Consider the following 15408-nt stretch of genomic DNA (forward strand, 5'->3'; position numbering starts at 1 on the left):
GGAAACTTAACCAATTTCAGTTAAGGATCTCCACTTCAGTTCTCTCCTGTTGTAAAAATTAAATACTTTTTGCATAATAAGTTTTCAGTCACATGAATCCGTTTCCCCAAACATTTAAGATAAAATCACTCAGGATAGAATCTCAGATAAAGCTGGGGACACTCGCTCAGGGCAGTGGCAGTGGGAGAAGCCAGAAGTCATTTCTGCACATTTTTGTGTGTTTTTCTACTTGGCGTCAGTGGTGCACGTGCCTTAATTCCCCAGAGAAACCCATGAGACTGGGTGATAGTTACCACTTCGACGTAAGAATTGAGACGTTTCAGAAAGAAAGTTAGTAAGAATTGGGATCTTCCTAATTCATCCACCTTCATTACCAGCCTTTTCCCGAAACAGCTGGACTGACCCTCTGCCAGATGTTTCTGGACCTGGAGAAACAGTCCTGTTTCCGACATCGAAGGGGAGATCGTTTACCGACAAACGAGGACCCGTCACGAGACTCCCGCCTCCCGGGTGCCCCCTTACTGGCCTGCCGTAAGCGCTCATCTCAGTGCGAAGGCGGCAAGGGGGTCAATCACTTAAGGACCACGTGGAGAACCAGGGATTCCCTCTCAACAGGACAGCATGTCAGGGCCCCGCCCTTCCTGTAAGACCCCTTCAGTTCTGCCCAAGCCGCCCACCCCCGCTTTCTCCTCACCCTCCTCCCTCCCACAGAGCAAAAGGCTTGTGCACCTAATATATGTTCACAGATCTGAGTTCCTTTCTTACTGTCTATCTTTGGCATCATTGCGTTATCAAAAAGCAATACCGTGATAAAGCTTTTTTAGGTAAATGTCACCATACGTTGCTCTTAAGCCTGAAAACGTCTTGTGTTTAGCAGCTCAGATTTTTTTTTTAAAGAATCAGTATTTTGCTGAAGCAAGTTGGCTTATTAATGTACCAAACCCCAGAGGATGTCTTCATAGAATTCACGGTTAACGTGCTCAGTAACCATCAAATATAAAATGCCTTTTTTTGTTTTAGTGTTTCTCCTTTAAATTCCAATTCATCTTCTCACATTTCAAAATAAATTTTTGGCATAAGATAGAATAACGTTCTGCCTCCTGGGTTTATTATTTGGAAATTATACAGACCTTATATCCGTGTTCATTGCCTGTAAGAATCAGATTTCTGCCTTGAGGAAAAAGGAGCACTTTCTCTCCTGGTGACCCCTGCGCTTTGCATTTCCCACGTACGGAGACGTTGACCTCTCTTTACCGACGTCACAGTGCCAGTGGCTTCCTTACACAGTGTTTTTCCAAGATTTCAGAAATCTGAAAATAACACAGAATACAATGAAAGTGTCTGGGTTTATAAGTGCCCCCCACGAAACATTTTTAACTTTACCTTCATAATAGAAAACCCAGCTTCCCTGAGACCAGGCATGTCTGCGGGTGCATGGGGAGCATGCCTGCTCGGCTTCGTGTTGTGGCTGCGGTCTGTGTATCAGGGTTTTTCCTTCTGTTCCTTCTGCATGACCTGGGAGACCGTGGTGGGCGGGCTGTTCGAATCGCTCTGCCGTGGTGGTGATGGGTGATAGTATGTTAATGCAACTATTTTCAGCTCTTGAACAAAAATGACAAAAGGCAACCAAAAGCACCACCGCCTTGCTTCCGTGCCATTCTGGGATAACTCCTTAACCTGAGCATCACATTATTTTTCCTCTCCAAATGCTAATCAGTCTACAAAGCCCTTTCTCAAGTTGCTGGCAATAGCTGTCATTCACAAGAGTATCAAATGTGCCAAGCTATCCTCCCAAAGTAAAAGAACAAAAGACGTTTTGTGGTTGACGTAAAGTTCATTTGTGCGGGGAGAAGACTGCTCTGAGGACGCTGAGCGAGGCTTGAGCTTGTTCCATCGCGTGTGACGCAAGAGAATCGGGAACTGGGCGTCACAGGTGGTGGTGGGGCGGAGGGCTTGGGGGAGGCGGCGGCGTGTGTGCACCCAGAGCATCTCGTGATTGTCCGACACCAAATGACATACACGCCGACAACATCTCTTTCTCGTTTTACTTCATGACAAGGGAAATGGCATGGGTCAGCTCAGCATGACGAGGGGTATGGGAAAGGGAGGTTAAGTATATGTTGGGAGGAAAAAAATATTTCTGAAAGTCAGGAAGTTTGGTGTTGGTCCCTTTTCTTTTAATTCAACTTACAAAGAAGCCAGACAGTAATGAAACTTTCTTCCTGCAGTTTGTGTATCAAGCCTGGATTACCGACCCTAAGACAGCGCTGCGGCAAAGGCGCAGAGAGAAGAAAAGGCCTGCGAGGGCGGAGCCGCGGGGCCGGAGGAGCGGGGCCGCGGAGGGTGAGTGCGTGCGGGCGCCCCCGCTTCTGTGGCCTCGAGCACACGAGGGGAGCTTTGCAGGAAGGAGATTCTCAGCTTCTAGAGTGCGAGAGTTCTAGGGTCCCTCCTCACCCGGGTCTGACACTCCGAATAAACTAAACATGAATTTAAGCTGAGGCACACTTCACACAGTGGGAAAAGGCAAGCAAAGTGAACCCAAGGAAAGTGGGAGGAAAAGGCCATTTTTAGGTGGATTTTAAGTTGTAGGGAAGAAATACAAGAAAGGACAGGATCGCGATGTGAAAGGTGTTCCTGGGAACACCTGGCGAGCGAGGGGAACCTTTGGAAGTTGATCAAGAACTCAGACCCTAATGGAGCATAACTGCCCACGCCATTTTCAGCATTGTGCCGACTCATTTGAAAACATACGACAGGAACACGTTTCTAAGGGGGGGAAATTCCAAATTACAGCAAAACTCACCAAAATCAAGGTCAAGATGAACCGGGGCACCAGGGAAAATACTTACATTGTATTCATCAGACTGCAGGTTAGTGGTCTGGGTATATTAAGAAATTCTAAAAATCAGTCAAAAGAAAATTCAACCCAGTGAATGAACAGATACGAAAGACAGTTCAGTATCAGAAAGCAGAAATGGCCAGAAGGGGCTTGGTCTGACTAGCATCGTGAGAAACGCCAAATACCTTGGCCTGCTGTTTTTGTCACCAGTTGGGCTGGCAAGAACCTAAACACTTGAGAACATCACTGTCTGGAGGAGTGGGGGTGTCTGCGTGCAGGTGTCCGAGTCCATCCGACTGTAGCCTGCGTCTCCCACTCAGGTCAGCCCCCACTCTGGGCGCGCGGCTCACCTCGAGTCGGTATGTGCACGTGAGCACAAACACACGTGTCTAAGAATCTTCACCAAACGTTATTTATTACTGACACAAGTCCAGGGACATCCTGAATGCTCACTTAAAGACAGCCAAGGAAATCACGTGACCAGCATCTTGAGGAATTCTCATTAGTCGTTTAAGAAATGAGATGGGTTACTTTGAACTGACTCGGGGAAGGATTCCTGACATGTTGTTAAGTGAAAAGCACTGTGTTGCAGACTGGCATCCACAGAGTGAAACCATTTATGAAACAAAGGACACTAAAGTGCCTCAAGACAGTATTTTGCATTTTTAATGGGCGCATATAATCGTGTATCAGTGCAAGAGGAAGTCCAGGAGAATACTGAGCAAATTAATTAGAGTGCTGGCTTCTGGCAGAGGGGTGGAGAGATTGAGCTTAAGTGGTGAGTCTAAAGGGGGCCCCAGGCTGGTTACAGTTGGCTCTTTACGAGAGGCTGTCCAGGTCGAGTGCTTGTGAGATCAGAAATGGATTCAAAACAGGACAGAAAATGGAAGCACCACTTCTGAGGAGCGCTGACTGCCAAACCTTCCTCTCTTTTGACCGCTCTGCTCCCTGCTCCCTCCTGGTAGCTTTCATTTCATTTTACTTTATTGGGTTAAAAAGGCAAAGTTAAGGCACAGCCAGTGTAAGAAGCCAGGCAGGAAGGAGGGGGTGTGCACTCTGGCGTGGGAACCGGCCCTCGGGCCCCAGATCCCTGCCCTCCTCTCCCACGGCGAATAGACCTGTGCTCGGGCGCCCTTTCCCTGGTTTGCTTTTCGGAAATAAGTTCATGCCGCACAGACTGCTCCTGTGCGTTCATTAGTGATGCATCATGAACATTTCTCTAATTAAGTATTTATAAAACTGTATCATCCTTTTTTAATAGCTGCAGCAATATTTTGCAGCATGGGTATGCATAATTTATCCGACTGTTCCATCACTAATGGACATAAGGTTTGCTTCCAGACTCCTGCCGCGGTGAGCAGCGTATCACAGACACCCTCGCCCAGAAATTCCTGTGTAGTCGGACGTGGGTGTGTGTCTAAAGGCGTAGCAAAAAGTCGGGGAGAACACACACTTTCCGCAAAAGAGATTATTAAGAGTAGGATTTCTGGGCTTAAGGGTGTGCTTTTTTTTTTTTTTTCTTTAATAAACAGTCTCCCAAGAGATTTTAGAAACGTGCCCTCCCACGCGGAATTATGAGAGTGCTGGCCCCCCCGTGGCTCCCCCAGGGCGTCGTTGCTCTTCACCATGTGTCTTTCTCAAGGATGGCAGGTGGCTTTCACTTGCATTTTCCTAAACAGTGAGACTGAACGTGTTTTATTAAACAATTCCTTGCCGTCTTTCACTTTCAAATCTAAGGTTTAAGCTCTTCTGTCGTAATTTCCTAATACCGGTCTGCTGGGCTCTTTGTCCGTATTAATTTAGAGAATGTTCACACGTTAGGGCTCATTCCCTTTTCTTACATGTTACACGTATCTGTTTTCCAACCCGATGCTTATCTGTTGATTTAGTTTATGGTGTATGTTTTCTAAATAATACTTCATTTTTTCTGATGTGACATAGGTCTAAAGTTTTTCGCAGTTTCTGTGTTTCATCTTGCCTAAGAAAGTCTTCCCCCCAAATTTTATGCAAATATTTCCTGGTAATTTTATTTACATTTTGAATTTTTTATTATTCTGTGAAGTAGAGATCTGTTTTGCTAAACCTGTTTGTTAAATGTCTCCCTTTTTCTGTTTCTATTATGTATCTTAAATTCAGATTTAACCGGGTGTCCTATATTTTCATTTGCTAGATCTGACAACCTGAGCGTTAAATAAGAGGGCGAGAAGTGTAAACTCTGTGATGTTATTTTAGGAGGTGACACACTAAAACTTACAGCATTATCCCATGATTTCCAAAATGAAAACTTGATGATACGTAACAGGAGTCAGCACACTTTTCCTGGAAAGGGTCAGGTAGTAAATATTGCCAGCTTTGCAGACCGTGGGTCCCTGTGGCCACTCAGCTCCGCCACAGTAGGATGAGGTCTGCTGGGACCGCAGGTACACAGTGGGCGTGTCTGCGTTCCAGTACGGTGTGCGTTTTATGTAACTTTCCAGTGCACACAATATTATTCTTTTTAGACTTCTTTCAGTTATTAAAAATAGGAAACCATTAAGCCCTCACCGGCAGGTGGACCACAGAAAGCCGGGAGGGCTTGGCCGGAGGGCTGCAGGTTTCCCACCCTGGTTGCAGGATTCTGATTCTGAACGGAAGAGAGTCTGAAAGCTAAGAACGCTTGCGACTTCTCCCCAGGAGCTCTTCCAAATAGGGAGAGTACACCAGATTTAACTATAAAACTCCTTTTAGTCCAGAAAAGGGGGGTTGGTGTTAATGACCCTCAGAGGCCGTGACTCACGCGCAGGGGACGCTCTTGGCAGGTCCCGTGCAGTGGGAAGACCGAGAGGAGGAGCCGGTCAAGAAGAAGTCCGATGGTCCAGGTAACTAAAGATGCTCGGGGAGGGAGGCTGGGACGTATCCCCTTCTCCGGGCGGTTTGTGATGGAAGGCTGCCTGAAAACGGAGATTAAGTCCCGTTTTCATGCTGCGGCTCAAGAATCAGCATCCCCTGAAACCTCATCTCGAGTGCAGGTGCGAAGTGACTCGTAAATGCAGGCCTGACCTTTACATCCAAGGGTTAGAGTTGGTTTGTGAATTCTTTCATCCCAGTACCTGTGAAAGGAGGCTGGGGGTCGTCCCAGAGAAGCCATCAGAACAGAGGCAACAAAAACTCCTGGCCGTTAACTTAAAGAACATGGAACCAGAGTGAAATGAGAGGTGCCATTAGGGAAAAGAGTGGTCCTCCTCGTTTTAGGGGGGAAAACCAAACCTCAGCGAGTCCACTTGGGACCCCACGCGGTCAGGGACAGAATCCATGTCCCCTGACCCCCTGCCCAGTCACAGGGTCCTCTGAGGTTCACAGAGTCTGCGATTGGGAGGAAGATTTATCCACCAGGGAAAAAAAAAGGGGGAAATAAAATCCTCAAAATGCCGTGAACCCGGATGCCTCTCGTCCCACAGACACAGCTCTTCCTCCCTCCGAGAGCAGGGGCTTCAGTCGGCCTCACTTACCAGCAGGCAAGAGTTTCTGGCGCCTTTGCTCTGGACACAGGTGCATCCGAGGACGCCACCTGCTGGCACAGAACGAGGCTTCTCGGAGCCCCGGTTGGCACCCCGTTTCCCGAGTGTGGCTCCCGAGTGTGGCTCCCACCCATGGGGGCCGGTGCTCCACGGCTGCCGCGAAGCTGTGTCCGATGGCTGGGGCTCACGTCTTCTTTACTCTTCCGTGACCTTCACACGAATTAACTTGCTTAACCCCCTCAAAACCCTCTTCCCCATTTAACTGATAAGAAACCGAGGCAGAGAAAACTTAGCTGACGTTTCCAAACCTGCGCAGCCTCGAGGGGTGGGGCCCAAGGAGTCCAGGTCTAGTCTGCGCTCGGAGCTCCTGCTCCCTCCCCTGGCCGGCTCTCTGGTTAAAAAATAAATGAGAATAACAACCCCGATTTCCCCTGTTAGTCTGTGACCACCCACGTTGATCAGGTGCGTGCCACGTGCTCCCATGTCGTCAGGAACACCCACAGCAAAACCGTGGAATAATTAGGTTTGTCACCACAGTGTCTAAGGAAATAATGAGTATAAGAAAAAAAATAAGTGTCCTTCGGCCCCCGGGGGCAAGCTGGCCCGTGCTGTCCGTGGGCCCACAGCGCGGGAAAGGGAGCGAAGCCAGCTGTGTGGGGGTCTCAGGGTGCCTGTGGCGGGGGAAGGGCTGATCCCGCAGGCAGAGCTTCACAGTTGGCACCAGCTTGGTGTGGTCAGAAACTGAAGAGGAAGATCACTCAGCGGCTTCGCTGTGCTCTTAGCGTGTGGACTGGCCTCTTTAGCTGAGATCCCGCTGCAGTGGGCAAGCATCAGAGTCTTTCGGAACCAATAGGACTGTTTCCCAAGACAGTTATTACTTAAAAGAAGAAGGAGCACAGAGGAAAAGCGTGGAAGGACCCAGCTGCCTGGATGGGTGCAGGCGTTTCTGTCCCTGTGTCACTTCTGAGTGCAGGCTGTACTTCAGTCAAGCCTGTGTCTGCGTAGAGACCGGTTCTGCCTGATGTTGTGACTTGTGACCAGGGGTTCAAAATTCTACCCTGGTTTGGTCTTGAGGGCCCTTCTCTGCGTGGGCAGAAAGCCCTGCTGGCAGCCCCCTAGCCTGCGGCCCCCGCACCCCCGCCGTCACCCCCAGGGCCCCGCTCCACCGGGGACGGGGCCCGGGCAGCGTCGCCGTGCCTCCGCGGCTGAGGGCGCTGTGTGCCTTTGACAGCCTGTTGCTTTTCTTCCTCCCAGATAACATCATCAAGAGGATATTTAACATTCTGAAGTTTACCTGGGTCCTGTTCCTGGCGACCGTGGACAGTTTCACAACGTGGCTCAACTCCATCTCACGGGAGCACATCGACATATCCACCGTCCTGAGGATCGAGAGGTGCATGCTGACCAGGGAGATTAAGAAGGTGACCTTGAAGCTGCCAACGTGGTTCAGTTTGCTCCTTCCCACCTTGTAGGGGTTTTGAAGGTCCTCATGCAGAACGCCAAGTAGGGTGGGACAGAACCCTCTCTCCTGACAGTCTCTGCTTTTCTGTGTGTTTCAGTGTGTTCCACACTCAGAATGAAAATAATCAGAGGCTACACACCCACTCACACACACACACATCCCACCCCCATCACCACAGCTCGCAGGTGCACAGGCTCTGTCGTGTCCGTAAAGGATCGTGTTGTTGAGTCTGGGGACTTTGATCTGAAACGTCCCGTAGGGAAAATCAGGATCTCCCCAGAGCTACGAAACAGAACCACATACAGTTCATAGATTGCATTTAAAAATAATAGTTCATTTCTGGAAAAGTTACTCTGATGTAGCAAAATCATCTCCATCTAAGAAGGAATTTCTTTTTTAAACTTCTTTTTCTTAATCTCTGGAGATACAACTGACACGTAACATTTTATTAGCTTCAGGTGTACAGCATAGTGACCCAGTGTCTTTACAAATTGTGAAATGGGCCCCTTAGTAAGCCCAGTTAACATCCGTCACCACCTATAGTTGCAAGTCTTTTTTCTTGTGGTGTGAACTTTTAAGATCTGCTCTTTTGTGACTTTGAATACGCAGCGCGACATTGTTAACTGTAGTCCCCACGGCGCGCTTTCCACCCCCATGACTATTTTGTAACTGGAAGTGTGTACCTTTTGCCCACCTCCACCCACGAGCGAGGAGGGATTTCTGGTTCAGCATGACCCAGTCATATCGGCACCATGAATTCAACGAGTTGACATCAGTGCCAACCCGACTAGCTTGGTGTTCGATCCCACTCAACATGTCATGCTGCCCGATGGCGTCGACACTGAGGGATGCCCGGAGGCCGCCCAGGCCAGGGCTCCCGTCAGGACTGAGCCGTCTCCCTCTCCGCAGGGCAACGTTCCCACGCGGGAGAGCGTCCACATGTACTACCAGAACCACATGATGAACCTTTCCCGCGAGTCTGGGCTGGACACCATCGACGACCGTCCGGGCGCCCCTGCAGGTGCACAGACAGCCCGCAGGATGGACAGCTTAGACTCACACGACAGTATCTCCAGGTGCGTCACGTGCCACACGTGGGGTTGCTTTTGACAGAGGAGGGAGGGGTGGACTCTTCACCGTGAGAAGCGGTGGGTGAGGTGCAGGATTTCCATCGCGGGCTGTCTCCGCGCGCACAGCCAGGCAGAGCGCTGCCCTCCCTGGACTGAGCCAGAGAGAAGCAGGAACCAGTAAAAAACCACGAGAAACCGCGTGTGACTCACAGGCACAGGACTGAGATTTCCAAGCTAGAAGCAAGTCAGATGCGCCTTCTTGTCACCAAATTCCTTTCTGTATCGAGAGCTGCCTCTTTAATGCCTTTCAAATGCCCTTCCTGTGGGGAGGGTGTAGCTCAGTGGTAGAGCGCGTGCTTAGCGTGCACGAGGTCCCAGGTTCGATCCCCAGTCCCTCCATTTAAAAAATAATAAATAAATAAATAACCAACCAGTTACCTTCCCCCAAAAAAGAAAGAGAAGAAAATTGTTTTAAAGATGTACATTTTCCTAAATGTTTCATTCATTCATTCGTTGATTCATTTGCACACCACGTCCCGGTGTCCCTGCACGCAGCCTGGGACAGCCCCGCTCTGCGTTTGCTGACTGTGGGCTGGGTCTGACACACACTGTGCTTTCCTTTGTCTGAATTTCACCACAGAAGGCTTCAGGCAGCTCTGTTAACTTAACTGAAAGTCACATCCGTGTTCAGCTGGAGTACCTTCTTCCCACATAGTAAGGAATGCAGTCACATACGTGCACAGTGTACATTCTTCAGAAAAATGTGCTGCCCCATAATGTGATGGGTAACATTTTTTCAAATGAACTTTTTGCGCTCCTTTTTGCCTTGCTTCATAGCACAGAGATTTCTAACTCACCTAAATCTCTAAGCTTGGCAAGTACGAAGGGGCTGGACGGAGTAGCCTTTCCTCATTAATTTACAACGACACTAACAGTGGTTGGTAACAGTTTTTCCGTGAACCTCTTCTGAAATGTCACAACACTAGACTTTCTCCAAAGCAGAAAAGCACGCATAACTACAAAATTTTTCCATAAAATCTGAGGGGTTTCTCAGGCCTCCTGAGTGTTGTGTGTGAGCTTGGCTTGAGAACAGTGGCTTCACAACCAACTTCTGAATCACATGAATCAGAGAGAAAATTAGAAAAGTGAACTGAAAATCATTTGCCCGTAAAATAAACATATGTGATTCCTGTCTTGGTAACTTTTAGCTGCATAACAAATGATAATGTGGCCAATGAAGGAAGTAACTAAATATTGTAAATCACAATTTTAGGAGAGAAAAGAAAAAGAAAAAACTGGCTAAAGTAAAATCAAGCTGATCCTTTTAAATCTGACCAAAGATTACAAATACAAAGCCGCCCCCTTGGTCAAAAGCTGTGAGGCAGGAGAGGTGTAAGTCTATAGACTGCTTTTTAACGAAGGCTGAGAGGCGTGCTGTGCACCCTGGCGGCGCCGTGAGGGCGTCTGCCCGCTGAGACTCGCCTCCTGTTACTGCGAAACTCCCCCTCTTCCCTTTCACTTTGAAAACAGCCCCGGCTTGGATGGCAGATGGGCTGTTACATGTAACCCAGGAGTCCGGGCCGTGCAGGGTCTGCGGGTTGGCGGGAGCTGGCCCAGAGTGAGCAAGATAGATGGGCCGTGGGGGTGGAGCCGTGGTTCCCTGCGGAGACAGAGCTTGGCACCTTCCTGCCGCCAACTTCCAAGAGGCCATGTGTCCACGTCTGAAAACAGAAATGTCACAGAAGCTCAGAGCTCCAGTCCCCTCATCTCACGACTGATGGAACGGGGACTTCAGAGAGGGGACGTGATCTGCCTAAAACCCGGCAGGCAGCCAGTGTCAGCTGCAGGCATGTCCAGTGTGTCTCCAGGTCGCATTGTGGTCACCTGCTCACTTCACCCAGGACACGTGGACGTTGAAAGGAGCGAGGGTCGGGGGGAGGGTACAGCTCAGTGGTCAAGCACATGCTTAGTGTGCACAAGGTCCTGGGTTCTGTCCCCAGCACCTCCATCACATAAATACATCATATAAAGACATAAACAGATAAACCTAATTACCTCCCCGTCCCCCAAAAATAAATAAATAATTTTTTAATAAAGGAAGAATGAGGGTCATTTTGACCCCCAGACATCACTCCATCATCCTGAGTGGTTCCCACATCTGCCTCACAGTCACTGTGGCGTCTGACTGTGCGCCAGGCACACAGTAGGTCCCCTCGTGGGGTCACTTGAGGGTGACGTTCATCCAGGGAGTCAGCTGTTCAGCATCACAAGGGCTCGTCCCCTGGGTCGGCTGGGCCTCTTGTGCCCAGGCTGGAAGGGAGCGTCCCAGGTGCCTCCATCCCGGCTTTGCAGTGCGTGCCCCTGTCTGGGGTTGAGCTCTACATGTGCACTGAAATCACGCCTCAGCTCTGTTGGCTGCGGTTCCGAGAGTTGGGTCACCCAGTGCAGCTCAGTCTTGAATCTACCATCACTCGCCCCCTGAAGGTTGGGTGACAGGAACTGAGCATTTTAGCCAGTGGGATCGCACCCTAGTGACCTCCGCCAACACCTAAAACATGGCCCTGAAGACCGGGCTTCCTTAGGCTCCCCGAAAAGCTAACAGACAAAGTGGCCACGCCCCCCAGGCTTCCCCTGCGGGTGCCCCGTGCTGTTCCACTCCTGGTCCTTCTGATGCTGGTTTATAGCCAGTCGTGTGTCAAACCAGCATCTCTTCCACAGGCGTCTAGTTTGGCTTGACTGAGTGTCCCTCGCAGAACGGGGTGGGAATCGTCCTGCTGTGGTCAGTCCTGAGCTGCCGCGTTCCTCCTGGAGACTGTGTTTAAAAAATGACGTTGATACAAACTCCACATAAGCAGACACTTCTGTGTCAGCAGTTCGGCTCCAGATTGCTCTCCGTGGACCGAGGACTGGGGTCTCTTCATAGAACAGACGTCCTTTCCTTGGGGAAAACGCTCAGTTGCAAAGCTCTGAAGCTATGACTTCTGCTCTGTGGGAGACATGTTGGGGCGTGCCGTAGTTCTGTGTCCCTGTCCCACCAGAGAGTGGCACTTCCTCACGTAGCACCAGCCAGCGTGTGGGTGGACGCCGGGGCTGCGTGGTCTAGCGTCCTGCCGGGCAGGCCCCGTGCTGTCCTGAGCCCCACCCCGTCCCCGGCGTTGGTGGCACGTGGTCTGCTGCATGGTGGCCCGTGCGTCACAGGCGTCCCACTGCTGTTGTAACTCTGTGTCTCTAACTGTTTGCGCTGCTAGCTGCTACACTGAAGCAACCATGCTGCTCTCGAGGCAGTCCACCCTTGACGATTTAGACGGACCAGAAACTGTGCCTAAAACGAGTGAGCGCGCCCGACCCGGGCTCCGCAAAATGCTCAGCATGGACGTGTCCTCCTCGTCTGCTGACAGCACCAGCTTAGCCTCCAGGTGCTTCCCCTGTGGTGCATGCCTCCTCCGTCACTGTCTCTTCTCCCCGCGCGTCTCTGCACGTGGAAGTTCTTGTGATGTGTGGGGTTTTTGTGTTTCTTAAGGATTTGCATGCCCACCCAGAGCATAACCGCCGCCCTGCCTGGGACAAAGCAGGTCGTTCCCAGCGCAGCGTTCTGTCACACTAACTGCTCTTCCATTTTTGTCTGTTAGGAGTTTCCTAAAAATCCCCACTGTACACATTGCCCATCACTTTGTAAGTATTCTGCACTTCCTGTTTCCAAAGAGCCAAGCATGTTTCCTCCTTGACTGAGAGCTCAAGTAGGCGGTCCTCACGGGGAGAAGCGTGTCAGGAAGGACAGGACACTTTTTCTCATGATTTCATCCAAAGACACCGCTGTAGGAAGAAATCCAAAAATCTGGTGTGTGTAGTTGTGTTTAGTGGATAGGGAAGAAATCTGTCCACGTGTTATACGTGTAAACGGCATAGAAACCAGAATATATTTTACCACCTGAAAAAATACTCATTATGCAGTAGAATGCGTCACCTTTGTAGACTGTAACCCGCTGGGTCCAAACAGATTACTTTGGGCCTAGTTTTCTCTTCAAATCCTACCAGAAAACAGAAATCATTCAGAAACAAAATTATTTGCGTGAAATCCAAACGCTCTCTTTTTTGAATTGCCTCTGAAAGCGTGAGTGGCCGGGTGCCAATCCTGACACCGACCGGCTCGCCCAAGTAGCCCAACCCAAAACTGACGTCCGTTTTGGCGAATCGGGGGTGCTGGCTCCTGGCCACTGGGAGCTGCGCACCTCAGTCCAGAGCTGCTGGCGCCCCTGGCATTGCTGAGAACGCCGTGGCCATGTGAGGCGTCCCGGCGGGCATGTGCTACGCCATCCCACTGGGTTGATTCCCGGAGGTACCAGGATTTGTTGACTCCCTTCAGGGCCAGACCACATCCAAAACCATAGGCAGCATGGCTGTCGTCGGTGTCATCCAGCTGCATGTTAGACCTGGTGGGGGCTGGCTCCAGCGGCCTGACAGCTCGCTGGGGCGGTCAGTCAATCTCCGGCTTCCTCGGAGGCCATGTCTCGGAGGTAAGTCTTAGCCAGGGGCCGGTTTGGCTTGGTGTTCCAAGAGCCTTCTACGTGATGTGCACGCGTTGGGCCAAAGCCCTGGGGGTCCTGAACACCCCCGAGTTAGGACCAAGAGCTCGTACACATCTGGTTCCTCACTCTCAGGCTCCGCCAAGCACATTCACTCACTCACTCATTCACTCACATGTCTACACGGTGTCCATGGCAAGAGAAACAGGTACAGTATGTGCATTCGGGGATCTCCGTGTTCTCAGCTGGGAGCCTTGATGTGACTTGAAACCTCCCACCGGGGTTTGGCTCGGTTCTCGGCCGAGGGCACAGTCAGCGTCAGGTTTTGCTGCTGCTGTCTCTGCAGACCAGACGGATTATCCTGAAGGAACAAAGCAGATGGAATTGGGGGGGGGGGGTGCTTTCACCCCCTCACCTGCCTGGGCGTGCGGGTGTGGGTGTGCTGGGGGCATCTCAAGCCCCCCTCGAGGGGCGCAGGGATGCTGAGACCGGGCGGGGCCCGCCCCTCTCTCCCGACAGCGAGCCCACCCAGTGCACCACGCTGTACTCGCGCCAGGGGACCACAGAGACCATTGAGGAGGAGGAGGCCGAGCAGGCCGAGGAGGCCGAGCAGGCCGAGGAGGCCGAGGGGGCCCAGGACGCCGAGTCGCTCCAGGACCCCACGGAGGATGGCGACGTGGAGGCCCCGCCATCCTACAGCAAGGCGGTCAGCTTCGAGCACCTGTCCTTTGACTCCCGGGACGACTCGGCCGGCCAGACCCACATGGCGGTCAGCCCTGACGACAGCCGCTCAGACAGGCTGGAGGCCAGCGTCCTGCCGCCCCTGACCCACGAGCTGACGGCCAGCGAGCTGCTGCTGAGCAAGTAAGAACCCGCGGCCGCTTCCTGGGTGTCAGCTGTGCTGCTGGGTGCAGAGGCCGCGTGCCCAGCGGCCACCAGACGTCCCGAGCAAATGTGCCGTTCCCAGTAGTAGTTGTACGGGGAGCGCGCACCGCCTCGGTGCCCCGCCTGCCGGGTGACGGGCTCACGGCTCCGTGTGCCATGTGATCTGAGGGTGACTCCACCAGACAGCTGGGCTCGTCGCAAGCCGGGAGGGACGGGGGGGTCACGCGGAACGGAAATGGGTACTTTAGAGAAACCAAGACCAAGTTACTACCACTTTTTTTAACTCACGTGTAGTCAGCTCACAACGTTGTGCTGACTTCTGGGGCACAGCCTTGTGACTCAGTTGCACGTGTTGTATCCGTTCCTTTTCATGTTCTGTTTCATCACAGGTGTTACGAGGTGCTGACTAGAGCAGGACCTTGTGGTTTATCTATTTTATATGCAGCAGTTAGCAAGTCCCGAGCTCCCAGTTTACCCCTCCCCCCCTTTCCAGCCCCCGCTAACCGCAGGCTTGTTTTCTAAACCTGTGGAACGTGCACGACTCGGCGTGCCGCCCTTGCGCGGGGCCGCCCCGGCTTCAGCGCCCGGGCCGCGGGGCGGGCGCTGATGTGGCGGTTCCGGCAGGATGTTCCACGACGACGAGCTGGAGGAGTCGGAGCGCTTCTACGTGGGGCAGCCACGCTTCCTGCTGCTCTTCTACGCCATGTACAACACGCTGGTGGCACGCTCTGAGACGGTGTGCTACTTCGTCATCGTGCTCAACCACATGGTCTCGGCCTCCATGATCACGCTGGTGCTGCCCGTGCTCATCTTCCTCTGGGCCATGCTGTCCGTGCCGCGGCCCAGCAAGCGCTTCTGGATGACGGCCATCGTCTACACCGAGGTGCGCTGGGCGGGGCCCCTGCCTGACCCCAGACGGCCACGGGGCAGGCGTTGGGGGGTGCGTGGTCACACTGGCAGGCGTCGGGGCCGGCAGCTTCCGGCTCTGTTCACGTTTCACACCCGGGTGTTACTCCGTCTCACAGGGGTGGAAACAGCCGGGTGAGACTGACTCGCGGGCCCAGAGTTACCCGCCTGGCTGGTACGTGTTCAGGGAGTGGACGCTGGATCAGTCAACACATAAGCCCTTTGA

General features: G+C 51.9%; 1 protein-coding gene across 16 annotated transcripts in view; it reads left to right on the forward strand.

The window, feature by feature from the left end:
• The window catches only part of PIEZO2 (piezo type mechanosensitive ion channel component 2), a 291301-nt gene that overhangs the window by 241310 nt on the left and 34583 nt on the right, over nt 1-15408 (forward strand). For 14 of the 16 annotated variants that reach the window (XR_012502078.1, XR_012502079.1, XR_012502076.1 and 11 more), the window contains 7 exons: nt 2229-2343; nt 5638-5697; nt 7591-7757; nt 8708-8874; nt 12117-12284; nt 13911-14255; nt 14901-15159. Coding sequence is in view for 11 of the 16 variants with exons in the window: in XM_074352407.1 (XP_074208508.1) it covers nt 2229-2343; nt 5638-5697; nt 7591-7757; nt 8708-8874; nt 12117-12284; nt 13911-14255; nt 14901-15159 (1281 nt within the window). In the remaining 5 variants the exon portion in view is untranslated. The remainder of the gene's footprint in view (nt 1-2228; nt 2344-5637; nt 5698-7590; nt 7758-8707; nt 8875-12116; nt 12285-13910; nt 14256-14900; nt 15160-15408) is intronic. The other 2 variants (XM_074352404.1, XM_074352405.1) reach the window with 1 other exon arrangement.

Source organism: Camelus bactrianus, chromosome 24 (assembly GCF_048773025.1).
Source record: "Camelus bactrianus isolate YW-2024 breed Bactrian camel chromosome 24, ASM4877302v1, whole genome shotgun sequence".
NCBI lineage: Eukaryota > Metazoa > Chordata > Mammalia > Artiodactyla > Camelidae > Camelus > Camelus bactrianus.